Source organism: Pseudorca crassidens, chromosome 2 (assembly GCF_039906515.1).
Source record: "Pseudorca crassidens isolate mPseCra1 chromosome 2, mPseCra1.hap1, whole genome shotgun sequence".
NCBI classification, from domain to species: Eukaryota; Metazoa; Chordata; class Mammalia; order Artiodactyla; family Delphinidae; genus Pseudorca; species Pseudorca crassidens.
Window position 1 is genome coordinate 155,222,971 of NC_090297.1, and position 25,778 is coordinate 155,248,748.

At 36.5% G+C, this 25,778-nt stretch overlaps 1 protein-coding gene and 1 long non-coding RNA gene across 13 annotated transcripts in view; one reads left to right on the forward strand and one right to left on the reverse strand.

The window, feature by feature from the left end:
* The window catches only part of LOC137220015 (uncharacterized), a 52,587-nt gene extending 37,217 nt beyond the window's left edge, over positions 1–15,370 (forward strand). Inside the window, exons 5-7 of the long non-coding RNA XR_010941413.1 lie at positions 11,940–12,011; positions 12,479–12,555; positions 14,459–15,370. This is a non-coding gene — a long non-coding RNA (uncharacterized lncRNA). The remainder of the gene's footprint in view (positions 1–11,939; positions 12,012–12,478; positions 12,556–14,458) is intronic.
* The window catches only part of RGS7 (regulator of G protein signaling 7), a 614,677-nt gene continuing 604,059 nt past the window's right edge, over positions 15,161–25,778 (reverse strand). For 7 of the 12 annotated variants that reach the window (XM_067729464.1, XM_067729458.1, XM_067729455.1 and 4 more), the window contains one exon: positions 15,161–15,268. In XM_067729464.1, the coding sequence (XP_067585565.1) occupies positions 15,176–15,268 (93 nt within the window). In that variant the 3' untranslated portion in view covers positions 15,161–15,175. Of the gene's footprint in view, positions 15,269–15,364; positions 16,056–25,778 lie in introns of those variants that run through there. The other 5 variants (XM_067729466.1, XM_067729456.1, XM_067729462.1 and 2 more) reach the window with 1 other exon arrangement.

Genomic DNA, 25,778 nt, shown 5'->3' on the forward strand with positions numbered 1-25,778 from the left:
TCCATGAGCTGTTTGCATATTTTGGAGATTAATACTTTGTTGCTTCATTTGCAAATATTTTCTCCCATTCTGAGGGTTGTCTTTTCATATTGTTTATGGTTTCCTTTGCTGTGTAAAAGCTTTTAAGTTTCATTAGGTGCCATTTGTTTATTTTTGTTTTTATTTTCATTACTCTAGCAGGTGGGTCAAAAAAGGTCTTGCTGTGATTTATGTTGAAAAATGTTCTGCCTATGTTTTTCTCTAAAAGTTTTATAGTGTCTGGCCTTACATTTAGGTCTTTAATCCATTTTGACTGTATTTTTATTTATGGTGTCAGGGAGTGTTCTAATTGCATTCTTTTACATGTAGCTGTCCAGTTTTCCCAGCACCACTTATTGAAGGAAGAGGCTGTCTTTGCTCCACTGTGTGTTCTTGTCTCCTTGTCATAAATTAGGTGACCATATGTGCATGGGTTTATCTCTGGGCTTTCTAACCTCTACCATTTATCTATATTGCTGTTTTTGTGCCAGTACCATACTGTTTTGATTACTGTAGCTTTGTAATATAGTTTGAAGTCAGGGAGCCTGATTCCACCAGCTCTATTTTTCTTTCTCACGATATCTTTAGCTATTCAGGGCCCTTTGTGTTTCCATACAAATTGTAAAATTTTTTGTTCTAATTCTGTGAAGAATGTCACTGGTAATTTGATAGGGATTGCATTGAATCTGTAGATTGCTTTGGGTAGTAGAGTCATTTTCACAATATTGATTCTTCCAGTCCAAGAACATGGGATATCTTTCCATCTGTTTTTGTCACCTTTGATTTCTTTCATCAGTATCTTATAGTTTTCTGGGTTCAGGTCTTTTGCCTCCTTGCGTAGGTTTATTTCTAGGTATTTTATTCTTTTTGATGGGATGATAAATGGGATTGTTTCCTTAATTTCTGTTTCTGATCTTTTTTTTAGTGAATAGGAATGCAAGAGATTTCTGTGTGTTAATTTTGTATCTTGCAACTTTACCAAATTAATTGATGAGCTCTAGTAGTTTCTGGTAATATCTTTAGGATTTTCTTTTTATAGTATCATGTAATCTGCAAACAGTGACAGTTTTATATCTTCTTTTCCAATTTGGATTCCATTTATTTCTTTTCTTCACTGATTGCCTTGGCTAGGACTTCCAAATCCATGTTAAATAAAACTGGTGAGAGTGGACCTCCTTGTTTTGTTCCTGATCTTAGAGGAAATGCTTTCAGTTTTTCACCATTGAGAATGATGTTAGCTGTGGGTTTGTCATATATGGCCTTTATTATGTTGAAGTATGTTTCCTCTACGCTCACTTTCTGAAGAGTTTTTATCATAAATTGGTGTTGAATTTTGTCAAAAGCTTTTTCTTCATCTATTGAGATGATCATATGGTTTTTATTCCTTAATTCTTTTGTTAATATAGTGTATCACATTGATTGATTTGCATATATTGAAGAATCCTGGGACTTCCCTAGTGGTGCAGTTGTTAAGAATCCACCTGCTAATGCACAGGACACAGGTTCAAGCCCTGGTTCAGGAAGATCCCACATGCTGTGAAGCAACTACCCCATGTGCCACAACTACTGAGCCTGTACTCTAGAGCCTGTGAGCCACAACTACTGAGCCTGCGTGCCACAACTACTGAGGCTCATGCACCTAGAGCCCATGCTCCACAACAAGAGAAGCCACTACAGTGAGAAGCCTGCACACTGCAATGAAGAGTAACTCCCTCTCGCCTCAACTAGAGAAAGCCTGTGCACAGCAACAAATGCCCAATGCAGCCATAAATAAATAAATAAACTTAAAAAAAAAAGAATCCTTGCATAAATCTCACTTCATCATGGTGTATGATCCTTTTAATGTGTTATTGGATTCTGTTTGCTAGTATTTTGTTGAGGTTTTTTGCTTCTATGTTCATCAGTGATATTGGTCTGTAATTTTCTTTTTTGGTGATATATTTGTCTGGTTTTCATATCAGGGTGATGGTGGCCTTGTAGAACGAATTTGGGAGAGTTCCTCCCTCTGCGATTTTTGGGAAGAGTTTGAGAAGGATAATTATTAGCTCTTTTCTAAATGTTTGATAGAATTCACCTGTGAAGCCATCTGGTCCTGGACTTTTGTTTGTTGGAAGATTTATAATTACAGTTTCAATTTCATTATTTATGATTGGTCTGTTTATATTTTCTAATTCTTCTTGGTTCAGTCTTGGAAAGTTGTAACTTTCCAAGAATTTGTCCCTTTCTTCCAGGTTGTCCATTTTGTTGGCATATAGTTGCTTGTAGTCGTCACTTATGATCCTATGTATTTCTGTGGAGTCAGTTGTAATTTCTCCATTTTCATTCCTAATTTTAGTGATTTGAGTTCTCTGCCTTTTTTTCTTCATGAGTCTTTCTAAAGGTTTATCAGTTTTGTTTATCTTCTCAGAGAACCAGCTTTTAGTTGTATTGATGTTTGCTACTGTTGTTTTCATTTCTATTTCATTTATTTTTGCTCTGATCTTTATGATTTCTTTCCTTCTACTAACTTTGGGTTCTGTTTGTTTTTCTCTCTCTAGTTGCTTTACACGTAAGGTTAGATTGTTTATTTGATATTTTTCTTGTTTCTTGAGGTGAGATTGAATTGCTATAAACTTCCCTCATGAAACTGCTGTTGCTGCATCCCATAGGTTTTGTGTCATTGTGTTTTCATTGTCATTTGTTTCTATGTATTTCTTTTTCCTCTTTGATATCTTCAGTGATCTCTTGTTTATTTAGTAGCACACTGTTTAGCCTCCATGTATTTGTGTTTTTTATAGTTTTTTTCCTGTAATTGATTTCTAATCTCATAACATTGTGGTGAGAAAAGATGCTTGATATGATTTCAATTTTCTTTAATTTTCTGAGGCTTGATTTGCGACCCAAGATGTGATCTGCCCTGGAGAATGTTCTGTGTGCACTTGAGAAGAAAGTGTATTCTGCCACTTTCAGGTGGAATGTCCTATAAATATCAATTAAATACATCTGGTTTATTGTGTCATTTAAAGATTGTGTTTATTTATTTTCTGTTTGGATGATCTGTCCATTGGTGTAAGTGTGGTGTTAAATTCCCCCACTATTACTGTGTTACTGTCAATTTCCCCTTTTATGGTTGTTAGCATTTTTCTTATGTATTGAGGTGCTCCTATGTTGGATGCATAAATATTTATAATTGTTATATCTTCTTCTTGGATTGATCCCTTGATCATTATGTAGTGTCCTTCTTTGTCTCTTGTAACAGTCTTTATTTTAAAGCCTCTTTTATCTGATACAAGTATTGCTACTTCAGCTTTCTTTTGATTTCTGTTCTCATGGAATATCTTTTTCCATCCCTTCACTTTCAGTCTGTATGTATCCCTAGGTCTGAAGTGGGTCTCTTGTAAGTGGGTCTCTTGTAGACAGCACATATATGGGTCTTGTTTTTGTATCCATTCAGCCAGTCTGTGTCATTTGGTTGGAACATTTAATCCATTTACATTCAAGGTAATTATCAATATGTATGTTCCTATTACCATTTTCTTAATTGTTTTGGTTTTGTGGGTCTTTTTCTTCTGTTGTGTTTCCTGCCTAGAGAAGTTCCTTTAGCATTTGTTGTAAAGTTGGTTTGGTGGTCCTGAATTCTGTTAGCTTTTGCTTGTCTATAAAGCTTTTGATTTCTCTTTTAAATATGGATGAGATCCTTGCGGGGTAATCTTGGTTGTAGTTTTTTCCCTTTCATCACTTTAAGTATGTCCTGCAAGAGGAATCAACTTCCCTTGTATGTTATTTTTTGTTTTTCCCTTGCTGCTTTTATTTTTTTTCTCTGAATTTAATTTTTGTTAGTTTGATTAATATGTGTCTTGGTGTGTTTCTCCTAGGGTTTATCCTGTATGGGACTTTCTGTGCTTCCTGGGCTTGGGTGGCTATTTCCTGTCCCATGTTAGGGAAGTTTTTGACTCTAATCTCTTTGAATATTTTCTCATACCCTTTCTTTTTCTCATCTTCTTCTGGGACCCCTATAATTCGAATGTGGGTGCATTTAGTGTTGTCCCAGAGGTCTCTGAAATTGTCTTCAATTCTTTTCATTCTTCTTTCTTTATTCTGCTCTTTGACAGTTATTTCCACCATTCTGTCTAGCTCACTTATTCATTCTTCTGCCTCAGTTATTCTGTTATTCTGCCTCAGTTACTCAGTTATTCTCCCCAGCAGGCCAAGTGGGGAGGGGAAACACTAGGCGTGTTCCCCCTTGATCCTCTAAGCCCCCGAGGGTCCCTCCAGGTGTGGAAACCCCTCCGCTCTCCCAGCCACCCCTTAGGGGCACTGGTCCTGTCTGGCCTCCACTTCTTTTCCCCGCTCACTCCCCACCATGTCCTACCTGGTTGCTCGGGGGTTCCTCCCGTCTCCTTGGGTGTCGAGGTCTCCCATCAGCATCTGGTAGGTACCCTCCCATGGGGAGACATGAACTCTGTGTCCTCCCACTCCACCATCTTGACACCCCCCAAATCCTTAGTGTGTATTTCCTACAAACAAGGACATTCTTCTATATATCAACAATCCAACTATCAACATTAGGAAATTATCACTGACTTATTACTGCAGTCTATTCAACAAAGCCAGTTCAAGCTTTGCCAATTGCCCATAAATATGCTTTATAGCAAAAGGATCCAGTCCAGAGCCATGCATTGCATTTAGTTGCTATGTTGCTTTAGTCTTCTTCCATTTGGAATACTTTCTCAGTCCCACCTTGACTTTTTTTTTTTTTGCGGTACGCGGGCCTCTCACTGTTGTGGCCTCTCCCGTTGCGGAGCACAGGCTCTGGACGCGCAGGCTCAGCGGCCATGGCCCACGGGCCCAGCCGCTCCGCGGCATGTGGGATCTTCCCTGACTGGGGCACGAACCCGTGTCCCCTGCATCGGCAGGCGGACTCCCAACCACTGCGCCACCAGGGAAGCCCCCACCTTGACTTATTTTTTGATGCTGACAGTTTCGAACATTGTCAGTAATTTGCAGAGTGTTCCTCAATTTGAGTTTGATGTTTCCACATGGTTAAAGTTGTGCATCTTTGGCAGGAATATCACTGAAATGATGCTTATTCTTCTCATTGCATCCTTGAAAGTGGGTGCTTAATTTGGATTTGTCCCGTTACTGGGACTTGATTAACGTGGTGCCTTCCAGGCTTCTCCCTTGTAAAGTTACTCATTCCTCTTTTGTAATTGATATGATTTATGGGGAGCTACTCTGAAACTATGTAAATACCCCATCCTAATCAAATATTCAGTTCATTCATTCATTCATTTGTATTAATAATTTAGATTCAGTGATTACTATTTTATTCACTAGATTATTATTTAATCATTAGATAATCTGTTAATTTCATTACTTATTTTGATAATCAAACTGGCCAGTGAGAGCTCCTTCAAGTTGACTTCTATGTCCTTTAGACATTTCCCCATCAGTCTCTGTGTACTTCCTTAGTTTCCGGTGTTTTATCTAGACATTTTATCCTCATATATTGCCATCCCTGCCCCAGTCCTGGAATTTTCTGTTTTCTCCAAGAAGCTATAGTTCCTTTTTCCCAGGAGCATCACTTAGAAGCTGTGATCTGGGAGCTTGGATTGCTTCTAGTCATTGAGATGCAGCTGCTCCTAGGCTCTCTCAGTGGACATAGGGAATTTGTTTGACCTATGTGTATGTATGTACACATTACATCTATTTATTTGACCTATGTGTATGTATGTATGTACACATTATATCTATATCCATTGCTATATAATGAAAACAAGTTCACAGTGGCATCTCTAATGCTAATCAAACATCTTAGGGTTCTTTCTAGTTGTTTCCCTTTTCATATTTCTAAACCCCTTCTCCAACAGTTAGAAGGCTGGCTGCCATTATTCCTCTCTTGACTGCCATTGCCTTTTTCCTCCTTACCTCCTCTCCCATACTTGGTACTGTGTAAGAATGCCTTCTTTACCTCTTTTGGGCTCCAACATTGCACCTACCTCTCCCCATTCCAATTGAATGCCCTATTCATCCTCCTTGGGCTGAGTCACTCCCCGCATGGTAGCCTTCTTCTATCCTTTTGGGCTCTGACATGCTGTACCAGTCCACTCACCATGTGGACTATAATATGCTTAAGCCTCTGGATCCTGTGCTGAGCCTTCCTTCTAGATAGACACATTCTCAACTTTTTCTGGCTCTGACATCTTGTGCTGGCCTCCTGTGAACATCCTCCTTACCCTGCTCAGGTTCCAATGCCCTGCTCTTAGCTGCTGCTGCCACTGCCCTCTCTATGCAAGGATTCCTTCCTCAGCATATGGCAGATCTAACATCCCATGCTGCTGGGCCAACTACCCTCTACCCCCCCAGGTGGATGCCCTCTGGCCTCCTGTGGGCCCCACTCTGGATGGCCCCTATATAGAGGTCCTCTTCCCTCTTCTCAATCTCCAAAAACCTATACCCTCAGGCCTGGGGATGCCCCCCTCACTTTGCTTGGTTTCTGATACCCTGGTTGTCCCTGGGCTGTTGCTTTGTGTGCTTTCTTATGAACACTCTCTTCACCCTGCCCAGTCTTTCATAGGCCATATTAGGTTGCCTTCCCTGTAAGGACCACCTCATCTCCCTGCTTGGTCTCTGTCTCCTTATGTTGAGCCTCTATGACTCTCCCCAAGCACCCACATTGCATAGCCACTCACCTTGCTAAGCCCCACCTAATGATGTGGGCTTTGAATAGTTGGAGAAGGAAAGGAAAAAGAAGAGGGAGAAGAAAAGAATATTGAAGACGTTAATTTGAATATTATTAATTTTGCTACATCTTTTATTTTCATGGTTAATCTGGAGATCTTACCATTTTATTTATTTTTTTTAGAGTGAGTAACAGCTTTAGTTTCTTGATCAGATAGATCTATTTTCCCAGTATTATTTAGATTTCCTTTTTAATTCAAGAATATTGTAGTTTGCTTTTTATATTCTACTTGTATTAAAGAAAGTTTATCATTTTATTGTTGATTTCTATTTTTATTGTATCTTAGCAAATAATACAAATCATTTATTCAGCCTATTTCAATAATTTATTGAGCCTATTTTGCACATAATATCTGGTCAGTATTTCTAAATGTTTTGAGAGTGTTGGAAAACCAAGTCAGTACCCTCTCTGTTGTGTGTGTTTGTCTGTGTGTGCAAATGCATGTGTGTTAGTTATATTACTCAAATATTCTATATCTTTAATAACTGTTACACTTAGTTTTTGCAAGCAGTATTTTAGTTTCCCACTGTGATTATGTATTTGTCCAATTTGGCAGTTTTGTTTAAAGTTTGAGGCTGTATTATTAGGTGAATGTAGGTTTATGATTGTTTTAAATTCTTTATGGATTATTGATTATTTATCCATATGAATGTGCCTCTTGATTTCAGTTAATGCTTTTCACATTGAATTGTTTTTTTGGATAGATATATATTCTCAAAATTTTTATGTTCCATTTTTTGGGGTAGTATTTTTTTCACTGACACATAATTGACATAATATATTAGTTTCAGATGTACAACATAGTGATTTGATATTTTTATACAGTAGTTATCACCACAAAAAGTCTAGTAATCATACAAAGTTATTAAAATATTATTGACTATATTCCCTATGCTACACATTACATCCCCATGACATATATTTTACAATTGGAAGTTTGCAACTCTTAAAGCCCTTCACCTATTTTAACCATCCCTCCTTGAAGGGGACCATACTCCTCCCCTCTGGTAAACACTAGTTTGTTCTCTGTATCTATTGGTCTGTTTCTGTTTTGTTTGTTCATTTGTTTTGTTTTTTAGATTTCACACATATAAGTGAAATCACATGGTATTTGTCTTTCTCTGACTTACTGCACTTAGTATAATATCCTTTAGATCTATCTATGTTGTTACAGATGGCAATATTTAATTCTTTGTATCACTGAGTAATATTCCATTATAAATATATACCACGTCTTCTCTATCCATTCATATATTGATAGACAGGTTGCTTCCATTTCTTGGCTATTTTAAATAATGCTGCAATAAACATTGGGGTGCATATATCTTTTCAAATTAGTGTTTTCATTTTCTTCAGGTAAATACCCAGTGTGGAACTGCTGGATCATATAGTAGTTCTATTATTAATTTTTTGAGGAAACTCCATACTATTTTTCATAGTGGCTGTAACAATTCCCACAGCAGTGCACAGGGATTCCCTTTTCTCTACATCCTTGTCAACACTTGGTATTTGTTATCTTTTTGATATAGCCTGACAGATGTGAGGTGATATCTCACTGTGGTTTTAATTTGCATTTCCCTGGTGATTAGAGATGTTGAGTATCTTTTCATGTGCCTGTTGGCCATCTCTATGTCTTCTTTGGAAAAATGTCTATTCAGGTTCTCTATTTTTAAAAGATCAGTTTGTTTTTGTTTTGTTTTTTTGATACAGTTGTGTGAGCTGTTTAAATGTTTTGGATATTAACCCATTATTTGTCGTACCATTTGCAAATAGTTTCTGTATATATCTATTAATTCTATCTGATCTAATATGTTGTTTAAGGCCAATATTTCCTTATTGACTTTCTGTCTGGATGATCTGTCCCTTGATGTAAGTGGGTATTAGTCCCCTCCTATTTTATATTGCTGTCAATTTCTCCCTTTATGTCTGTTTATATTTGCTTTATATATTTATGTGTTTCTATTGTTGGGTGCTAAATATTTATGAATGTTATGTCCTCTTCTTGCATTATGTAATGGCCAACTTTTTCTTTTGTTAGAGTTTTTATTTTAAAGTCTATTTTGTCTAATATACACATTGCTACCCTTGCTTTCTGTTTCCATTTGCATATAATATCTTTTTTCCATCCCTTTACTTTCAGTCTGTGTGTCTTTAGATATGTCTTTTTATTGGAGCATTTAGTCCATTCACATTTAGAGCAAATATTAATAAGTATGTACTTATTGCCATTTTGTTACTTGTTTTCTGTTTTTTTTTTTTTTTTTTTGGTAGTTCTTTTCTGTTCCTTTCTTCTTTTCTTGAACCCTTCTCTTGTGGTTTGATGATTTTCTTTAGTGCCATGCTTGAGTGCTTTCTCCTTTTTCCCTGTATCTAATGTAGGTTTTTGGTTTGTGATTACCATAAGGTTCATATATATTGTCCTATATGTATAGTGGCTTATTTAAAGCTAATAGTTGCTTAGGTTCAAGCACATTTTAAAAGGACTACAGTTTCAATCCCTGTCTACAATTTATGTTTTTGATGTCATATTTTACATTTAAAAATTTTGTGTATCCCTTACCTACTTTTTGTAGCTATAGTTATTTTTGCCTTTTAGCCTTCCTACTAGCCTTTAAAGTGGCTTATCGACTGCCTTTACCAATGAGACTTTTCTCCTATATATTTTCTTATCTCTAGTCATGGCCTTTTCTTTTCTCCTTAGAGAAGACACTTTAACTTTTATTATAAGGCTGGTTTAGTGGTGATGAAGTCCTTTAGCTTTTGCTTGTCTGAGAAACTATCTCTCCTTCAATTCTAAATAACCTTACTGGGTAGAGTATTCTTGGGTGTAAGTTTTTTATTTTTCGTACTTTAAATATATCATGCCACTCTCTTCTGGCCTGCAAAGTTTCTGCTGAAAACTTAGCTGATAGTCTTATGGAGGTTTCCTTGTATGTGACTAATTGTTTTTCTCTTGCTTACTTTAAGATTTTCTTTTTATCTTTCACTTTTTCCATTTTAATTATGATATGTCTTTGTGTGGATCTCTTTGGGTTCATCTTGTGTGGGACTCTTTGTGTTTCCTGGACCTAGATATGTTTCCTTTTCCAGGTTGGGGAATTTTTCAGCTATTATTTCTTCAAATATTTTTTCTGCCTCCTTTTATCTCTCTTCTCCTTCTGGGACTGCTATAATGCAAATGTTAGTATGTTTAATGTTGTCCTAAAGATTCCTTAAACTGTTTTCATTTTTTAAATTTGTTTTTCTTTTTGCTGTTCTGATTTCATGATTTCCACTATTCTGTCCTCCAGATCACTGGTTTTCTGCTGTATCATCTAATCCACTGTTTATTCCCTCTAGTATATTTTTCATCTTAGTTCTTGTGTTCTTCAGCTCTGATTGTTCTTCTTATATTTTCTCTTTGTTGACGTTCTCACTCTCACTGTGATTCTACATTCTTCTCCTGAGTTCAGTGAGCATCTTCATGACTATTATTTTTCACTCTTTATGTGGTAAATTGCCTATTTTGTTCCATTAGGTTTTTTTTTTTTTTCCCCTGGGGTTTTATCTTGTTCTTTTGTTTGGAACATATTCCTCTGGATCTCCTGTGTAGACTTCATGTACTGAGTGGCTTTGGCAGGCCATCTGCAGCTGAAGTGGGCATGGGCCAGGGGGGTGGAGGCACTGGGGCATGCCATACAGGAGCTGCCTTGGCAGACAACTGGAGCAGGCATGGGCCAGGGGGGTTCCTGGGGCTGCACCAAGACCACTTTGGTGGGACAGCTGGAGCTGGAGTGCATACAGTCAGGGGAACCTGAGATGCAGTGCACCAGCACTGCCTTGGGGGGATGGCTTGAGATAGTGTGGACTGGGATCTGGGGCACACTGAGCTGGCCTTGGCAGGCTGACTTAGAGCCCTGGATCACATTCCCACCTGTGATATCAAGGTGAAAAGGGAATACAAAAAATCTTGCTGTCTTGCACCTCTGACCTTGGAGAGAGTTTCAGCAGTGTCCTTCCCGTTTGGCAGAAGTTCTAGGGTTGGTAAGTGAATTTCCCTCACATATAGTCTAGGTGCCCTTTAAACCAGTGTTTCTCCATTGTGCCCCAGGGCAAGCAAGTCTATGCGCCTGCCCTTCAGTGATATGCTTCCCTACTGCATGTCACAGTGTTGGGGGTGGGGTTCCTGTCAATACTGTGTTAGGAGGTTTGAAATGGAAGCAGACTTGTTCAGGCTTCAGAGGCAACATTAGGCCTCTAACTGATTAGTGACCTTGCCTGGACTATGTGCCTGCTTGTGAGCTGCCGCCAGCAAGTCCAGAGGCACTTAAGATAAAGAAGGGGGACTTCCCTGGTGGTGCAGTGGTTGGGAATCTGCCTGCCAATGCAGGAGACATGGGTTCAATCCCTTGTTTGGGAATATCCCACATGCCTCAGAGCAACTGAGCCCATGTGCCTCAACTACTGAGCCTGCGTGCCACAACTACTGAAGCCCGCATGCCTAGAGCCCATGCTCTGCAACAAGAGAAGCCACCACAATGAGAAGCACACACTCTGCAATGAAGAGTAGCCCCAACTCTCCACAACTAGAGAAAGCCCGCACAGCAATGAAGACCCAAAGCAGCCAAAAATAAATAAAAATAAATAAAATTAAAAAAAAAAAAAGATGGGAGTGGATCATGGAATTTCTTGAGCCTTGGGGACCTGGCAAGTTCCCGGGTGTCTAGAACTTCTTATAATACACAAAATGAGATAAACAGCATTGCTGAAGAAACTCAGAGCTGCATATTTGCATGCAAACTGATGATATCACTTTGCAGCCTGGTATTATAAGCGGGACTCCTCTAAACTGCAATTTGAAGTCTCACCTGCAGAGTGGACACACTGCCTGGGACTTTTCCCAGCTGGGACTCCAGATTACTGTTTTTGGGACTTCCCAGCTCTGTTGGAGTCTGGGTGTAGGTGTTGGCCCAATTTGGTGGTGTACATGCTTTTACTTTTCTTTCCCTTTTCATTTCTGTTTCTTTATTTTTAATGATTTTCTATTAAAATTAAGTTGAAATTGTCATTTGTGTGACGAGTGGTGTCTTCTTGTAAACGAATCCTTCGAACCTAAAACGAAAGTAAAACTTTTGGCAAAACATACTGTGTCTCCATTTCTCTTACCCATCTCTATGGGTACACCCCTTCTACAAACGTCTCTATCATTTTTGTTGTACAGATGCTGTTCAATTAGCTGTCAGGAGGAATTTCTTTACATGCAGATGTTGATATGTTGCATCCATGAGAAAAGGTGAGTTCAGAATCTTCCCACACTGCCACCTTGGATTAGAACTTTGGGTAGTATTGTTTTAGGTGTCTCTTATAAACTATGCCCAGATGCATTTTTAGTCTAATCTGAGAATTTCTAAAAGATGATTTTAAATCATCTCCTGCATTTTAATTACTAAAATATTTGAATTTATTTCTTCCACGTTATTTTGTGTTTGCCATTTAATACGCTCTTACTTCCCTTCCCCTTTTGTATTTCCAACTGTATAGATCTAGTATTCTTTTTTCATCATTTCCCTATCATATATTTTAGAAGTGGTATTTTTCATTTCAATATTCATATTGTATATTGTATAAGTACATAGTTAAAATTTTAAATGTATTTTTTCTAGCTAAATATAAAGCTATTCTGTACTTCAGTTCTCAAAAATAAGACAAAGTTAAAATATTTTGTTTCCTTCTACTCCCTTCTACTTTTCAACTTCCAAGTTTACTTCTTGATAGAGAATGGTCTCTGTCAAGAGAAAAAGAAGAAGTGTGAAGAATATATGCAAAAAAGAAGAATGGTAAGCAAAGAAATTATTAAAAATTAGTTAACTAAATGTGTATTTTCTATAAAATAATAATAACAAAACTGAATATTTTAGTTACTAAATACCCACTTCCCTGTGTTATCCCAGGAGACCTCTGGAAATTTAGAGTGTGAGAGAGGGAGAAGTTTTTATTTTTGTACTTTGGGGCCAAAGATTCCTTTGAATACCCTGAACTGAGAAAGATAGGTAATTTCATCTCTGCTACATTATAATAACCATCAACCACCTCTAGCTCATACTGGCTAGGTTCCCGCAAAAGTTTCTTTTCTATACACAGGTGAGGCTATTGATGCTCTCTGAAAAGTCCCATTTCTATATTGCAGAGCTATAATTTCCAGAATCCACTTGTTCAAGACATAGTTTCCTTGACTTATCAATTTCAGTTTTTGGTCACCCATTTGGTCCTAATTCTTCATTGACTTTATCTGGTTGGTTCTCAACCCACCATCACACCTCACTGTTCTCTATAACTTTCCCTTGGTCTCTGGTATCCTGATTCAGCACTTGGCTTTGGTCTCCTGTCCAGCTAGGAGAGATAGTGACGGGGAATAGTAAAACCATGGAATATTTCAATGTGCTCTTTCAAGTATGTATCTAAGAACACAAAAATCATATGTGAGATGATCAGTGCATGTAGCTGGACTAAATTCATGCTGGTAGCCAAGAGTTGCCTTTCCCCATAGACCAAAATTATTAATAAACCATCGTATATCTACAAAGAGAATTGAGAACTTTACTCCTAAGTCGCAAGATCAACTCACACACTTGCAATAATGAAGAGGGAAGGTTTCTGCCCTCATTTATTTTCCTGGCATCTGACAGGAGACGGCTTAGTTAAGGTTGCTGACTACCTTTCTATTACTCTGATTCAAGCAGAAGTTCCTTTGGAGATCCACCAAAAACATTACTGTAACATACACAGCAAACGAAAGAAGCAGTTGATGCGATTTAGAGGCTATATTACATAGTTTTGCGGTGTAAGTGTAGGATCTCTGGGTCACTGCTTTGGTGAATAACTTTTTAAATTGCTTTAAGGTAGAAAAAGACTTCTTAGAAACCATTTTATTCATTAGAAACTAGAGAGATTTTTATTCTATGCCTTATAGATAAAATTGTCCCAAGGTGGGGTGGGAGACAGTTGCCCCATGCTTATTTGAGTTAGGTGCAAGGAATTCCATAACTTTTCCAAGTGCTTTTCCTGAAATACCACTGTTTTGTAACCTGAGTCTTGTCTAAACCACAGTAAAATGAGTCATTAGGCCACTTAAAACTTTTATGTACTTGAACGTAGAAACTGACTCACAATTTTACTGGGAGCTCCTGACTTAGGGATACTTGCCTGAGGGTTTCACTTCTTTGCCCTCTATTGTCATTCATATGCCTTTCATTTCTGTATAAATCCAATTCTATGATTTGGAATTAGTAAGAATGGTTTTTGAAAAATAGTCTCCAAAATGACCAATCATATTTGTGCAAGGCTTATTGTTTATGCATCATGTTCTTCTAAAAGGGTTACTGTTTTCTTTCAAACAATGTTTCCTTTAGATAGGGTTTCAATTTAGCTTCAGTGCTCAAAGCTGTCCTGACTTAAGTGTTTTTAAGGGAGAACATCTATAAACTTAGGTTTATTTGCATTTTATGTATTGTTCTTAAAAAGCCATATGGGCATATAATTAAATCTTTCTTAAATTATTCACAGTGTTCAGATTATAGCCTATATATAAGTCTCTTCCATCTTGCGGCAGTTTATAAAGTAGCCAACAAGCTCCACTATTGATTTTGCATCAATATTGGTAAACTTTTTGGAATTTAAATTTACTCACAGTAATTAATAGCCATTAATAACTCGATCTCTTTTTCTTTTTTAAATAACCAGATTCTGCAATCCTTTGGTGGACGCAAAAGCAAACAGATTAGGCCTGTCTCTTGGCTGGGTGACCTTCTGTGTCACTGATCCAACCCTTAAAGGCAGTCAGGTTTCTTACCTGGGGTCCTTGGATGAATTTCAGAGGGTATTCTATGAATGTCTTAAAATTCAGTGCAAATATTTCCTATGTGAGAGTGTGTATGGATTTTCACTTAACTTTTACCAAAAGAATTTGTGTGGTATAGTGGATCAGCGTAGTACAGTGGGCTCTAGAGTCCTTCATCTGGATTTGTATCCCAACCCACTACTAGGCTGTGTGACTCTGAACAAGTTACTTAACCTTTCTCTGCTTCAATATTCTCAAAATTGCAGAAATAATCTTATAGGCCTGCTGTGTGGATTAAATGTGAGGATTTTATGGGCATGTGAAGCCCATAATACAGTGGTAGGTACTTAGTAAGCACTCACTAAATGTTAGTAATTACCATCATGTTCTCAAAGGAATTTGTAAGCACCAGAGTTAAGAGCCACCAATCTAGGCAGTTTAGAATTATACTTAAAGAAAAGAATCTGTTCCTGAGTTGAAAAGTCACACTAAAACATAATTCTAATAAAATATGCATTTGTAAAACACAGAGATGCATATTCATAATTAGAAAGACCTCATAAATAGCTCTGAAAATGTGGAAGGCCAATTTGTGTTGTTTCCCAGGGGAGCAAAAGCATCTACCTGATCCTGGGTGAGCTCCCAGATGAATCACTTTCAGTCTGCTCCTGGCTGCTGCACCATCCAAGCTTGTCTTGAAACCCTGAAATAAACTTCCAGGGTGAGAGCTTACATTGTGACTACATTTGTTGATGCTTTCTCAGCATTTTCATTTTCAATTAGCACAGAAGTCAAAAGTTACAAAAGCAACGAGATTATGCATCTTTTAATGAAAGATAAAACAACAATATAAACATTCACAAATTTACAGAGAAGGGATCAACTTTAATACATTTCGAGTAAAAGGTGTTTCATTTAAATATGGTATAAAAATAAATGCGAGAAACATTAACCAAGAATATACAGACAACAGACAAAGACATAAGCTTGTTTCTGACTGTGATATATTGGTGAAATGAAACTTTCTGTGCTAATTTATTTAATAAATGTGAAGCTGTATGTATACTTATTGATATATCCTTTTTTTCCTTTTACAATTCTTCCAGTTTGTGACTGAATTTTTAGTGAACTGTGTGTCTAGAAGAAGCTTTAAGATAGAGAGAAGGGGGGGGGGGGAAGATTTACTTCACTTGAATTGTTAAAAAAGGAAAAGACACAGATCCAGCTTAGTACAAGGAGGAAGTTAGCAGACATTTTGAAATGGAGGCATTGAGATGGTAGAGTCCCTTGGAGATGGCAGTGCCTTAATGTACACAAAGAAAGAACAATTCAGGTCCTTTGCTCATGCAACATCTTGGTCTAATGTCCTCTGCTGCAGGTAACAACAAAGAACTACAAAGTATATGCAATGACTCCAGTTCACTTTCATGCTACAACAAGATGATCCTTTTAATAAGACTGAACGAGGCTTGTTAACCTCTTTGACGTGAGAGATTTCCCCTGAGAAAAAAATATAAACAAGAAAAAAAAACAATATGATCACTGAAAACCTGCTTATGAGTAGCATCTATTTATTGCAGCTGATTTTGTGCAAGGGTCAAAATGGAACCCTTTAGGTGCATCTTAGTTCAAACTTCATGACCAAGTTCCCTCCCTCCCTCCACCAACACATCAAACAAAATGATCCTCCCTTCTTCCATCCTCCCACCCCTCCCACCCACTTCCTCCCCACTGCAAACAGACTGATGGGTTCACAGCACAAATCAGCAAATCATAAAACATGTCCAAAATGTTCCACTGAGGCTTAGCGATGATGCAACACCTAGGTTTGCAACTGGTTATAAACATGTTACAACAAACCTTAGGAAGCTGCTCTGCAATGTGAATGCATTCTTGTTCCACTGCTGAAATTAGTGTTGCATTTATAAATATCTAGGTATGCAGAGGGTATGATTTAATTAAATAAAATGATTTTTGAGGGTGCGATTGCTGGAAACTCAAGATTGAGTCTATCCCCTAACCTATATGGCAATGGAAAAACAAACAACCAGTGCCAATTATACATCTAAAGATAAAAGTCTATTTGTTCTGTACTCCAAACTGTATACACCTTCCTTTTCCACTTGATTTCTTCCAACCCCAATCCCAGAAAAATCCCATATATTCTGATTCTACATTTTATGTTAATACCTACTATACATATTCGTTTTCTGAAAACCTTGATAATCAAAACTGTCCCTGTAAATTACAAATACTCTAGAGAGGTAAGAAATTTTAAATTTCTGATCAGAATAGCAGATCATTAATTGGTTATTTCTGTTTTATCCTTCATTGTATGTTCTAGTATAAAAATAGATGGAATTTGTACTTCTCAGAGGATAAAATAATAATGGAAAAATCAAAAGATTTTTTAAGAAATATAATATTTAGTAATAACTTAGTCATAGCAATAGTCTTGATTTACCACCTAATGTGGCTCAGAGTTTGATAAATGGGTGGTATGGTTTGGGGAGAGGAATCAGCATTCATGACCATATTTTGGGAAAAGAATGATATATTTAAGAAATTGTTAATAATTCCAAAATCAAGCTTTCTTTACATACTGTACAGTAACCGAAAAGGCCTTTTTGTATACTTGAACAGCAGTGATGAAAACGAAGCATCATCTCTTTTAATTGGAGAAAGGGTTCAAAACTTAGTTTTTAGCAACTGATAGTAAAAGAGCCAAAGTTTAGCAAAGATCTTTCCCACTTAGCTATGCTCTAATCACTCTATGGGAAGAAAAATATGAAAGAAAACAAAGATTTTTAATAGGACACCCTACTTTACGTTGGCCTTATAAACAAAATATGCTTTGTTTCTTCTTGCCACCACTTCTGTGCCTGTTTCCTCATTCATACAATGGGGATAATAGTAGTACCTATTTTTAAAGCTTGTTGTGAAGAATAATACAAGTAAATTACTTAAAACTGTTCTCAGAACATTCTGTATACTCAGTTTATGTTACCTATTACCTTATTATATTATTACTATTATTATTATTCTTTCTCATTAGGACACTGAGACCCAAAGTCACAATTCTGACTCTGAGAAGAGCAGAAAATTTCTCATGCATTGGAAGCTGAAATTATACTACTTTTAACACTCCAAACCTGAGCAATAGGTTAATCAAATAATGTTGGAATAGAAAAACTACTTTTCTATACTTGGAGACTATATTATTTCATATATTTACTACTGTTTTATGTTATTAACATGTGTGCATATATATTCATTCTGAGGCTAACGTATTTTTAAAAAGTGCTTACTGTTTCTAGTGCCATTTGTGAGATGGCGAGAACCATATACTGGTTGAAGCATAAGAGTGAATTCTTATACAGTTGAGGAGGAGGATAAAGATGTTAATATAAAACTATTTATTTTAAAACTACAGATTAATGTAATTTGGTTCAAACTATTGAGAAGATGAATAGCATAGTTACATTGAAATAGGAAGCCATTTGCAACTCAGAGTCATTTTTCATTTGGATGGGTGGAAACTGTGTCATCTTTGTAAATGTAACAAATAGTAACATTGTTCTCTTTCTACTTTTTCCCCCCAAATATCCTTGAAGCTATTAGTATTTGTCCTGGTATAGGCTTCATTAAAAGGGGGGGAGGTAAAAGTTTAGCTTGATAAGCTGTTGTCCCAGGAGATAATTTAAAAACACTCATTCATGGAATGAGGCCTACAGTAAACCTCGGGTTTGTGATAATAGGAAAACAGATGAACAGAAATGGGAGAACACATGTATACATCTTAACATAGCCACACAATGAAACACTTGTGAGATATGGACTCACCAAATATGTAATAAGGGTATTTGTTCTGTGTATTGAGACAATTAAAAGGCAAATTTGGGTGTAACTAATAGTAAAAAGAACTTAAGTGCCCCACTCAGGGGTCAAAGTAAATAGCATGGACACCCAAGTGAGTCATCTAGATTTGAAGACCTAGATTACTTGGATCTATCTGTAAGCCCTGTGCAAATCTTGCCTTTTTCACATACTGGAAAGAAAAATACCTAGGTGCTCTCTAGTGCACAAAGAAATACCAGTTGCTCACTCTACTGGAAAATCTTAAAAAGAACACTAATCCTTTCTTGAGGGTAGGAAATAATATAATTGCACATCAGATATTTTGTAACAATCCTTTTCAGTGAGGTTCCTTGGAGGCTGTATGAAATCACCTTGAAAGATAATTCTGCTAATTATCTTTTCATAATTTTTCTAAGTTGAAGAATCTGGGAAATTTTCTGGTTTTTTTTTTTTTTTTTGGAAATTTTCATAGTTAAGTTCTAAAATCTTAATTCTAGAAACTAAAAGGGCTAAAAATCCCTTACCAATAGCAGCTTTTACCAAATTGCTTACAACTGAATTCAATATGAATAATAATTATTTTTAACCAAATGACTACATTTGTGTTATATGATTTATACCCTTTCTTTTCTAAAGGAAAAGAATTTGAAAAAGAATAGATACATATAATGTATAACTGAATCACTTTGCTGTACACCTGAGACTAACAGAACATTGTTAATCAACTATACTCCAATATAAAATAAAAATTATAAAAAATAAAGGAAATAGATTATATTGTAAATGGAAATCCATAGAGAAAGACAAAGACAGAAACTCAAAACAAAACAAAATAAAAACTCAAGATCCTATGAGATTTTGTAATATCTAGTTAATGGACAGTATGCTAGCAAAAGAAGCACATGATCAATTTTAGGACAAAATTAACCTGACTTTAACTGGCACTTAAGTGAAGACAGAGCCTCTGGCTACTCTACAATACAGCTACCACATAAACAAAGAAGGTTTTCTAGTGTCTCAATAAAATTTCATCTCCACCAAACCAATTCCTTCCTATCTTAAATGTTGCATAGAGATTTTGTTATAATTAGGAAAATAAAACTCCCCCAAACAAAACTACCTATTGCTGGTTCTTTGCCTTCTCAAGTTAACTATCAAAAGTTATGAATTTCACCTGATTTTTAACATCTTTCTTGGTCTTAAAGTGATAACATAAAGCTGACAAAGAGCTGTGAGCCAATAGAAATGGACATAAAGATCAGGCTCTTAGCTCCAGTCTGAGAGCCTTGAGATGGAGGCAAATTTCCACACTCCTTTCCTGCAGACACTAATCCATAAAGGAAGTAGAGAGAAGCTATATTTGCTTGAGTGACCAACTATTTGTTTTATTACTGTCATAAAGACATACAGCAGTCTTTCTGAGTCTACAGGACACTAAACAAACCAACAATAAATGAAGGGATGGATTTTTAGAAGATAGGCATGAAAGAGCTTAAAGAGAAGAATAGGAAATTATCAGCATTTTTTGGATTAAAAAAGATGTTAACATCTTAAGTCTTATAATTCCTACTTGTGTGTTTCTTATCATTGCCTCCTAGTCTTTCCCACATGTTGCTGTAGACTTAGAAGTATATTCTAGAATGCCATGTAGGCTCCAGAGGCCACAGTGAGAGGCTGAGACCAAGAGAGGGCAAATCTTGTCATTGACTTTCTACTGGTGTATATAACCCAGTTGTCTAACCTGTGCTCAGCCCCACAGCTGTGTAATAAAAAGAGCTGACTGTTTGGTGGTAATGAGATGCTGTTGGACTAGAGATAGGACATGTATGCTCTTAAAACCGGTTGAACTAACGGATGTTATCTGTTTACTCTTTTACTCTCATACTGAAAATTGCCCTGGTTTCACTTAAAAAATATAAATGTCTTTGCCTGGGTTTCAAAATCCTTCATAACCTGGTTTCCCTGGCCTTTCAAACTACCTACTGTCACTTCACAGAATGGTTCTTTGGCTGGCTTTTGCACTTGTTACTCTCTCAGCTCAGGTTCTACTCAGTCTTCAGTGAAACTTCTTACTCAGGTTTTGGCTGAAGTCTTCTAATTGCCCCTTAAGTTCTTCTGCAGTTTCCCTCTCTGGACTCTTTGCCAGTACTTGTACATTTTTTGTACATGCTATTTTGTACAATTCTCTAAGTTACCTGGCTTGGTGAAGCAATTGATACCTGTTAAACAATATTAATATTATAGAAGTCCCCAAATATGTGCTTGCTTTGCATGAGCTGAGTTCCTTGGCTGGAAATCACATTTTAAGAATAAGTTTCTAGAAACCAGGGCAACGAGATTCAAATGTATTGGGACAAGTAACTTTTATCTTGGGGGAGGAGAGGCAAGGTAGGATGAGAAATGGGAGCACTTGGTCACACCCTATTAAATAATTAAGTGGTGGAATTTGGGTCTTTTCAACTCTTATTTTGCCCTGGTTGTTCATATCAATGAAACTAACTGGGAATGTGTTAAGAAGGAAATGAACTAGGCTAGGGGTTTGGAAAGACCTTCCCTGCTTTAAATGAAACCATGCCTCCTAGGTTAATTTGCAGGTGAGTTTACTGAATCACCATGAATAATTTTAGCAAAACTGAAAAGTGTGAGTTTCAATACAACTAAAGAAAGCTCAATTATTGAGATTTAAGAAAGAAAGGAAGGAAAGGAGGAAGAAAGAAAGGAAGGGGATTCTGTAGCTAGTTTGGAGGCTGGTATATTTAATGTTGAACGCTGGAAAAAATTCTGTTATTATGTACTTAAAAGAGATGGTTTATGAATACATTTATATGTAAGCACTTATTACTAGCTCCCTGTGTGGTTTGAGATAGAAAAAGTAAAGCCAAATACTTTCATTTCCTTAGTTAAGAATAGTTTCCTGAAATAAAAAGTGTATATCCATTAGAGAAAATGAGGAAAACATAGAAAAATATAAAGAGAAATAAACTTTACCCAAAATACAGTTATTTACATGCTAATATATCATTTTACTTTTTATACAAAAATGTTATTTTATTTTTTTTTTTACAAAACTGATATTATATTGTGCATAGTATTATGGCTTATTATGAGTAACATGCTTATTAAAATGATCCTATTTTGATCAATTACCCATGTAACATATATTTCTTCTAAAACAATGTTTTGTTGAAATTCATGACATTAGTGGGAAAGGAAATCAATTTAGAAAGATGCTACCAACATTAAGGAAAAAATTACATATCATAGAATAAATCAAAATATATCAGGGTGCGTTGCACATAATAAGGGAATGTATTGTTTCTGAAATGTTATTTTAGTCCTACACACATATAAATGTACACAAGTACAGTTTGTATAGGGTTTCCCTGGTGGTGCAGTGGTTGAGAGTCCACCTGCCGATGCAGGGGACGCGGGTTCGTGCCCTGGTCGGGGAAGATCCCACATGCTGCGGAGCGGCTGGGCCCGTGAGCCATGGCCGCTGAGCCTGCGCGTCCGGAGCCTGTGCTCCGCAGTGGGAGAGGCCACAACAGTGAGAGGACCGCATACCGAAAAAAGAAAAAAAAACTGTTGAAGACCTTTGCTCATTTTTCTAATGACGTAGTGCTCTTCTGATTATTTTTTTGATAAGAACTCCCCATATAAACCATATTAGATCTTTGTCATGTACACGCTCGTTTACTCATTTTTAAAAAGAGTTTACCAGACTTGAGGAGAGGAAGTTGCTTTAAACAAAGGTTCTTGGACTAAGTAAGGCATTTAGCAGTCTTTCATGGTATTCTGTGGATGACACAGAAAAAGGTGAGGTTCATAACTGAATAAACAACTACCTTCAAGGTGTGCTAATTTTTGGAGTAGTGGAACTCTGTCTTCCTCTCTGTACTTTATGGCATTTTAATCAATAATTTGCATTATTAAACTGATGGAATTCTGCTAAAATGAATGTATGATGCCAATTTGCTAATCTTAGTTAAAAGACAGGGTAACAAAGAGATACTCCAAAAAATTATGTAAGGCTATAACTTACAAGATAAAACTTAATGGAAAGAAGGATAACCAAACTTACATGAAAATTAATAAACAAACAATAAACCAATCTAGCAGTAAAAGAGAAGATTGGGGAGACGTAATCTGAGCTCACAAGAAAAAAAATTCTAGATTAAAAAAAAATTTTAAGCCCCAAATGACCCTACAATTTGATATGGCTGCTGTGACTGGGAGCTGGGGTGGGGAAGCTGATACAATGCTCGGACTGGATTGTAAAAGTTATATATGTTCTTTCTTTCCTGTTGGGCAGATAATATTTCCAATCTATGCTGGTTCGGTTACTTCTCAAGTATTGTGTTCAGTTATCAGTTTTGGAGGACTACTGATGAACTGGGGTGGATATAGGAGGTGAGCAATTAAGGTGGTAAAAGAACATGAGATTATTGAATGAGAAAACATTAGAAGCCCACTTTCCCAATGCAAGGCTCACTCAGATTTAATTTGATTGCAATTTTAAGGCAAGTTTATTAAGTCTTGTTAAGTGTTCAGCTTAGTTTTCATAGAAATATCTTTTCTTTTCATACTCAAATTTCAGCAGCTTATATGACATTTACATAAATTATGTAATTACTACAAGTTCAATTATGGTAAACAGCTATGGGAACAAACACAGTTGACTCATCCATGTAATTCAAATGCTGCTTGCAAAAATGTGTGAGCATAACTGGAGAGTAGCCTCTCAGATGTGACACTAGGTGTGCCCTTGGCACCTATCAGTGGGGAGAGTGGAGGGAATCTGTTAGGCTAGGGCAGTGGTTTTCAAAGTGTGGTCTCCAAACTGGTAGTATCAGTATCACTTGAGAATTTTTAAAAAATTAAAATTCTTGGATCTTACCAGAAAACTACTTAATTAGCCTTTCTGAGAGGTGAGGTCTAGCTATCTGTGTTATGAGAAGTTCTCCAAATGATTCTGCTGCAGCTAAAGTGAAGAAGTGAGAACCACCGATCTTTGGTAAGGAGAAGTCCGGCTGCTACCTAGATCATGGTTCTTAAACTGAATTCTGAAGCGCTTGTCAACAGTGAGAGAGAGAGAGAGAGATTCTAACACAGTTTATCTGGGATAAGGTCAAGGAATCTGCATTTTCCAAGCCCCTGGTTATTTTGAGATATGGGATATGGATAGTTGAACCATACAGAAAAACGGTGAACTAGATTTTAACTAATGGAAATAAAAACAAAACTTGAGAGGAGATATAATTACACCTTCAAGTAATTCAACAGATGTCTAGATCTACTGGAATGTTTGTATTATTCTGCCTAGCTCCAGGAGACAGAACTAGGATCAATACTCCGAAGTTACCAAAAAGTAGATTATTCTAAAAACAAGGAATGAAATTCTAAAAAATGGAATTGACTACCCCTGCGTTCTAAAGGTACCACGTCTCTGGAACCTACAGGCCAGCAAATGCTGGAGGCATACTTGTCATTGAGTCTACAGAGGAGATTCATGCAATGGCTGGGGATTGGACCTGGGGAAATTGATGCCTCTAAATCCCTTTTCAATTTTGAGACTCCAAAAATTCATCATTTTCAATGTCTCCCAAAAGTCCTTTGAAGACTTTTAGAATTAGAAAAGATAAAGACTTCCCAATAGTCTTTTCTTTCTGGTGTTGGAAGTATGTTCCTCCTAGATATTAATATGTATATTTCAAGTGAACAGTCTTGATAATGGGTGCTTGCTATCCCTGTTTACATCAGCCATGTCTATCGAGTAATTTTTCTATTGCTGATGAAATAGAAAGAAAAATCTTTAACACCAAAATAAGTAAATAAGAATGAATTGATGAACCAAAAAACTGACGGCTGATCTTTTATTCTCCAGAAATAATAGTCAGTGCAATTTAGAAATGGTGTTTTAAACTTCCAGTAATGACCACAAGCTTGTTTTAATAATGGTAACTTCTGGACGTCGGAAAACAACAGTGACAAAAACAGCAATCAAAATGTGATGCACAATGCAGAAGATATGGGATTTTGCCCAGTCTGGGCTTGCCTTATGGTACCTGCCAAACACTTAAGAAAACACAGCAGGGTGTTTGTTTATAAACAAAATATATCTAAGTCTACAAACATGTATGCAATTCAGATAAAGATGTCTATTGTCTAGCTATTTTAAATCACTCATTTTAGAGTTATTGCCTCCAAGTACTAGCATAAATTATGGAAAAGTAAAATTCACACCCATGGCTGGTCATAAATATAAAAATGGCTTTCTTTTCTGAAAAGTGTTTCATAAAGGAATGCTAATGAACACATACAATGGGACACGTGGCTTCAGAATGGATAACAGCAAATGAGATGGCTTGATGATGATATGGGGCTGCTTAGTAAGTGATTTCATATTTAGATATAATTAAACATATGAATGTATTTTTAGTGGAAATTAAATTTAGACATAATCCCAATCTTTATCAATTTAAGTTCCATTTATATTTTTCCTAGCTATGTAAAACACATTTATAAAAAGAATATGCAAACGTATTGTCCTCAGGCTATTGATGAAATTCTATTTAACTGTATGTAATACTATTAAATTCTATTTAACTCAGGGAGGTAATTGAGATCAATACTGAGATTGATAGTTGACTGTCTTCAAGTACTTGACAAGTATTGTAACGTACACAAGCATACACAAATATTCCCCATCTTCTTGCTTTACTCAGCTACAATTTTTTGTCATAGTTGAGTAAAACTTCCATTTCATATACTGTCAAATAAAATAGAAGTGATAATGTAAAATAATTTATTAACTATTATATAACTTTCAATTCCTAATTGAGACAGTCTGAAGTTTATTTTTCTACTATCAACTCTTCCAGTAAACTTAGCTCAAAAATACTGTAGCCTATATGTAAATATACTGGTGCTAAAAGTTGTACTCTTCCTCCTTTGCTTCCTCTATCTCATTAACCAAGTTCTTGGCATTATCATCAAATATGAATTAATATAGTAGCTGCTGATCCTATCATATCCTCTTATCTTTAGGTTCTCTTAACTTGCCTTCCACCTTCATCTTCTGCATATATAAAATGGCCCATTGTTTGGATCCAGATTATGAGCTATCTTTTTGATTACCTTATTCTGTACTATATTCCTCTAACTGGAAATCTCCATGGCAGTCTTGCCTGGAACACAATTTGTCAAGTCCTTAGACCCTCTTTCTGGTTCTACCTTTGTTCTCTCCCTCCTTCAGGGCTGCTTACCCCAACTATTTAATAAGCAGATCTCTTGCTTAAGCTTAACTCTTCTTCCTGCCTACTCTGTGTTGCTTTAAGGAAAACTTTCATGATTTACATGAAGTAA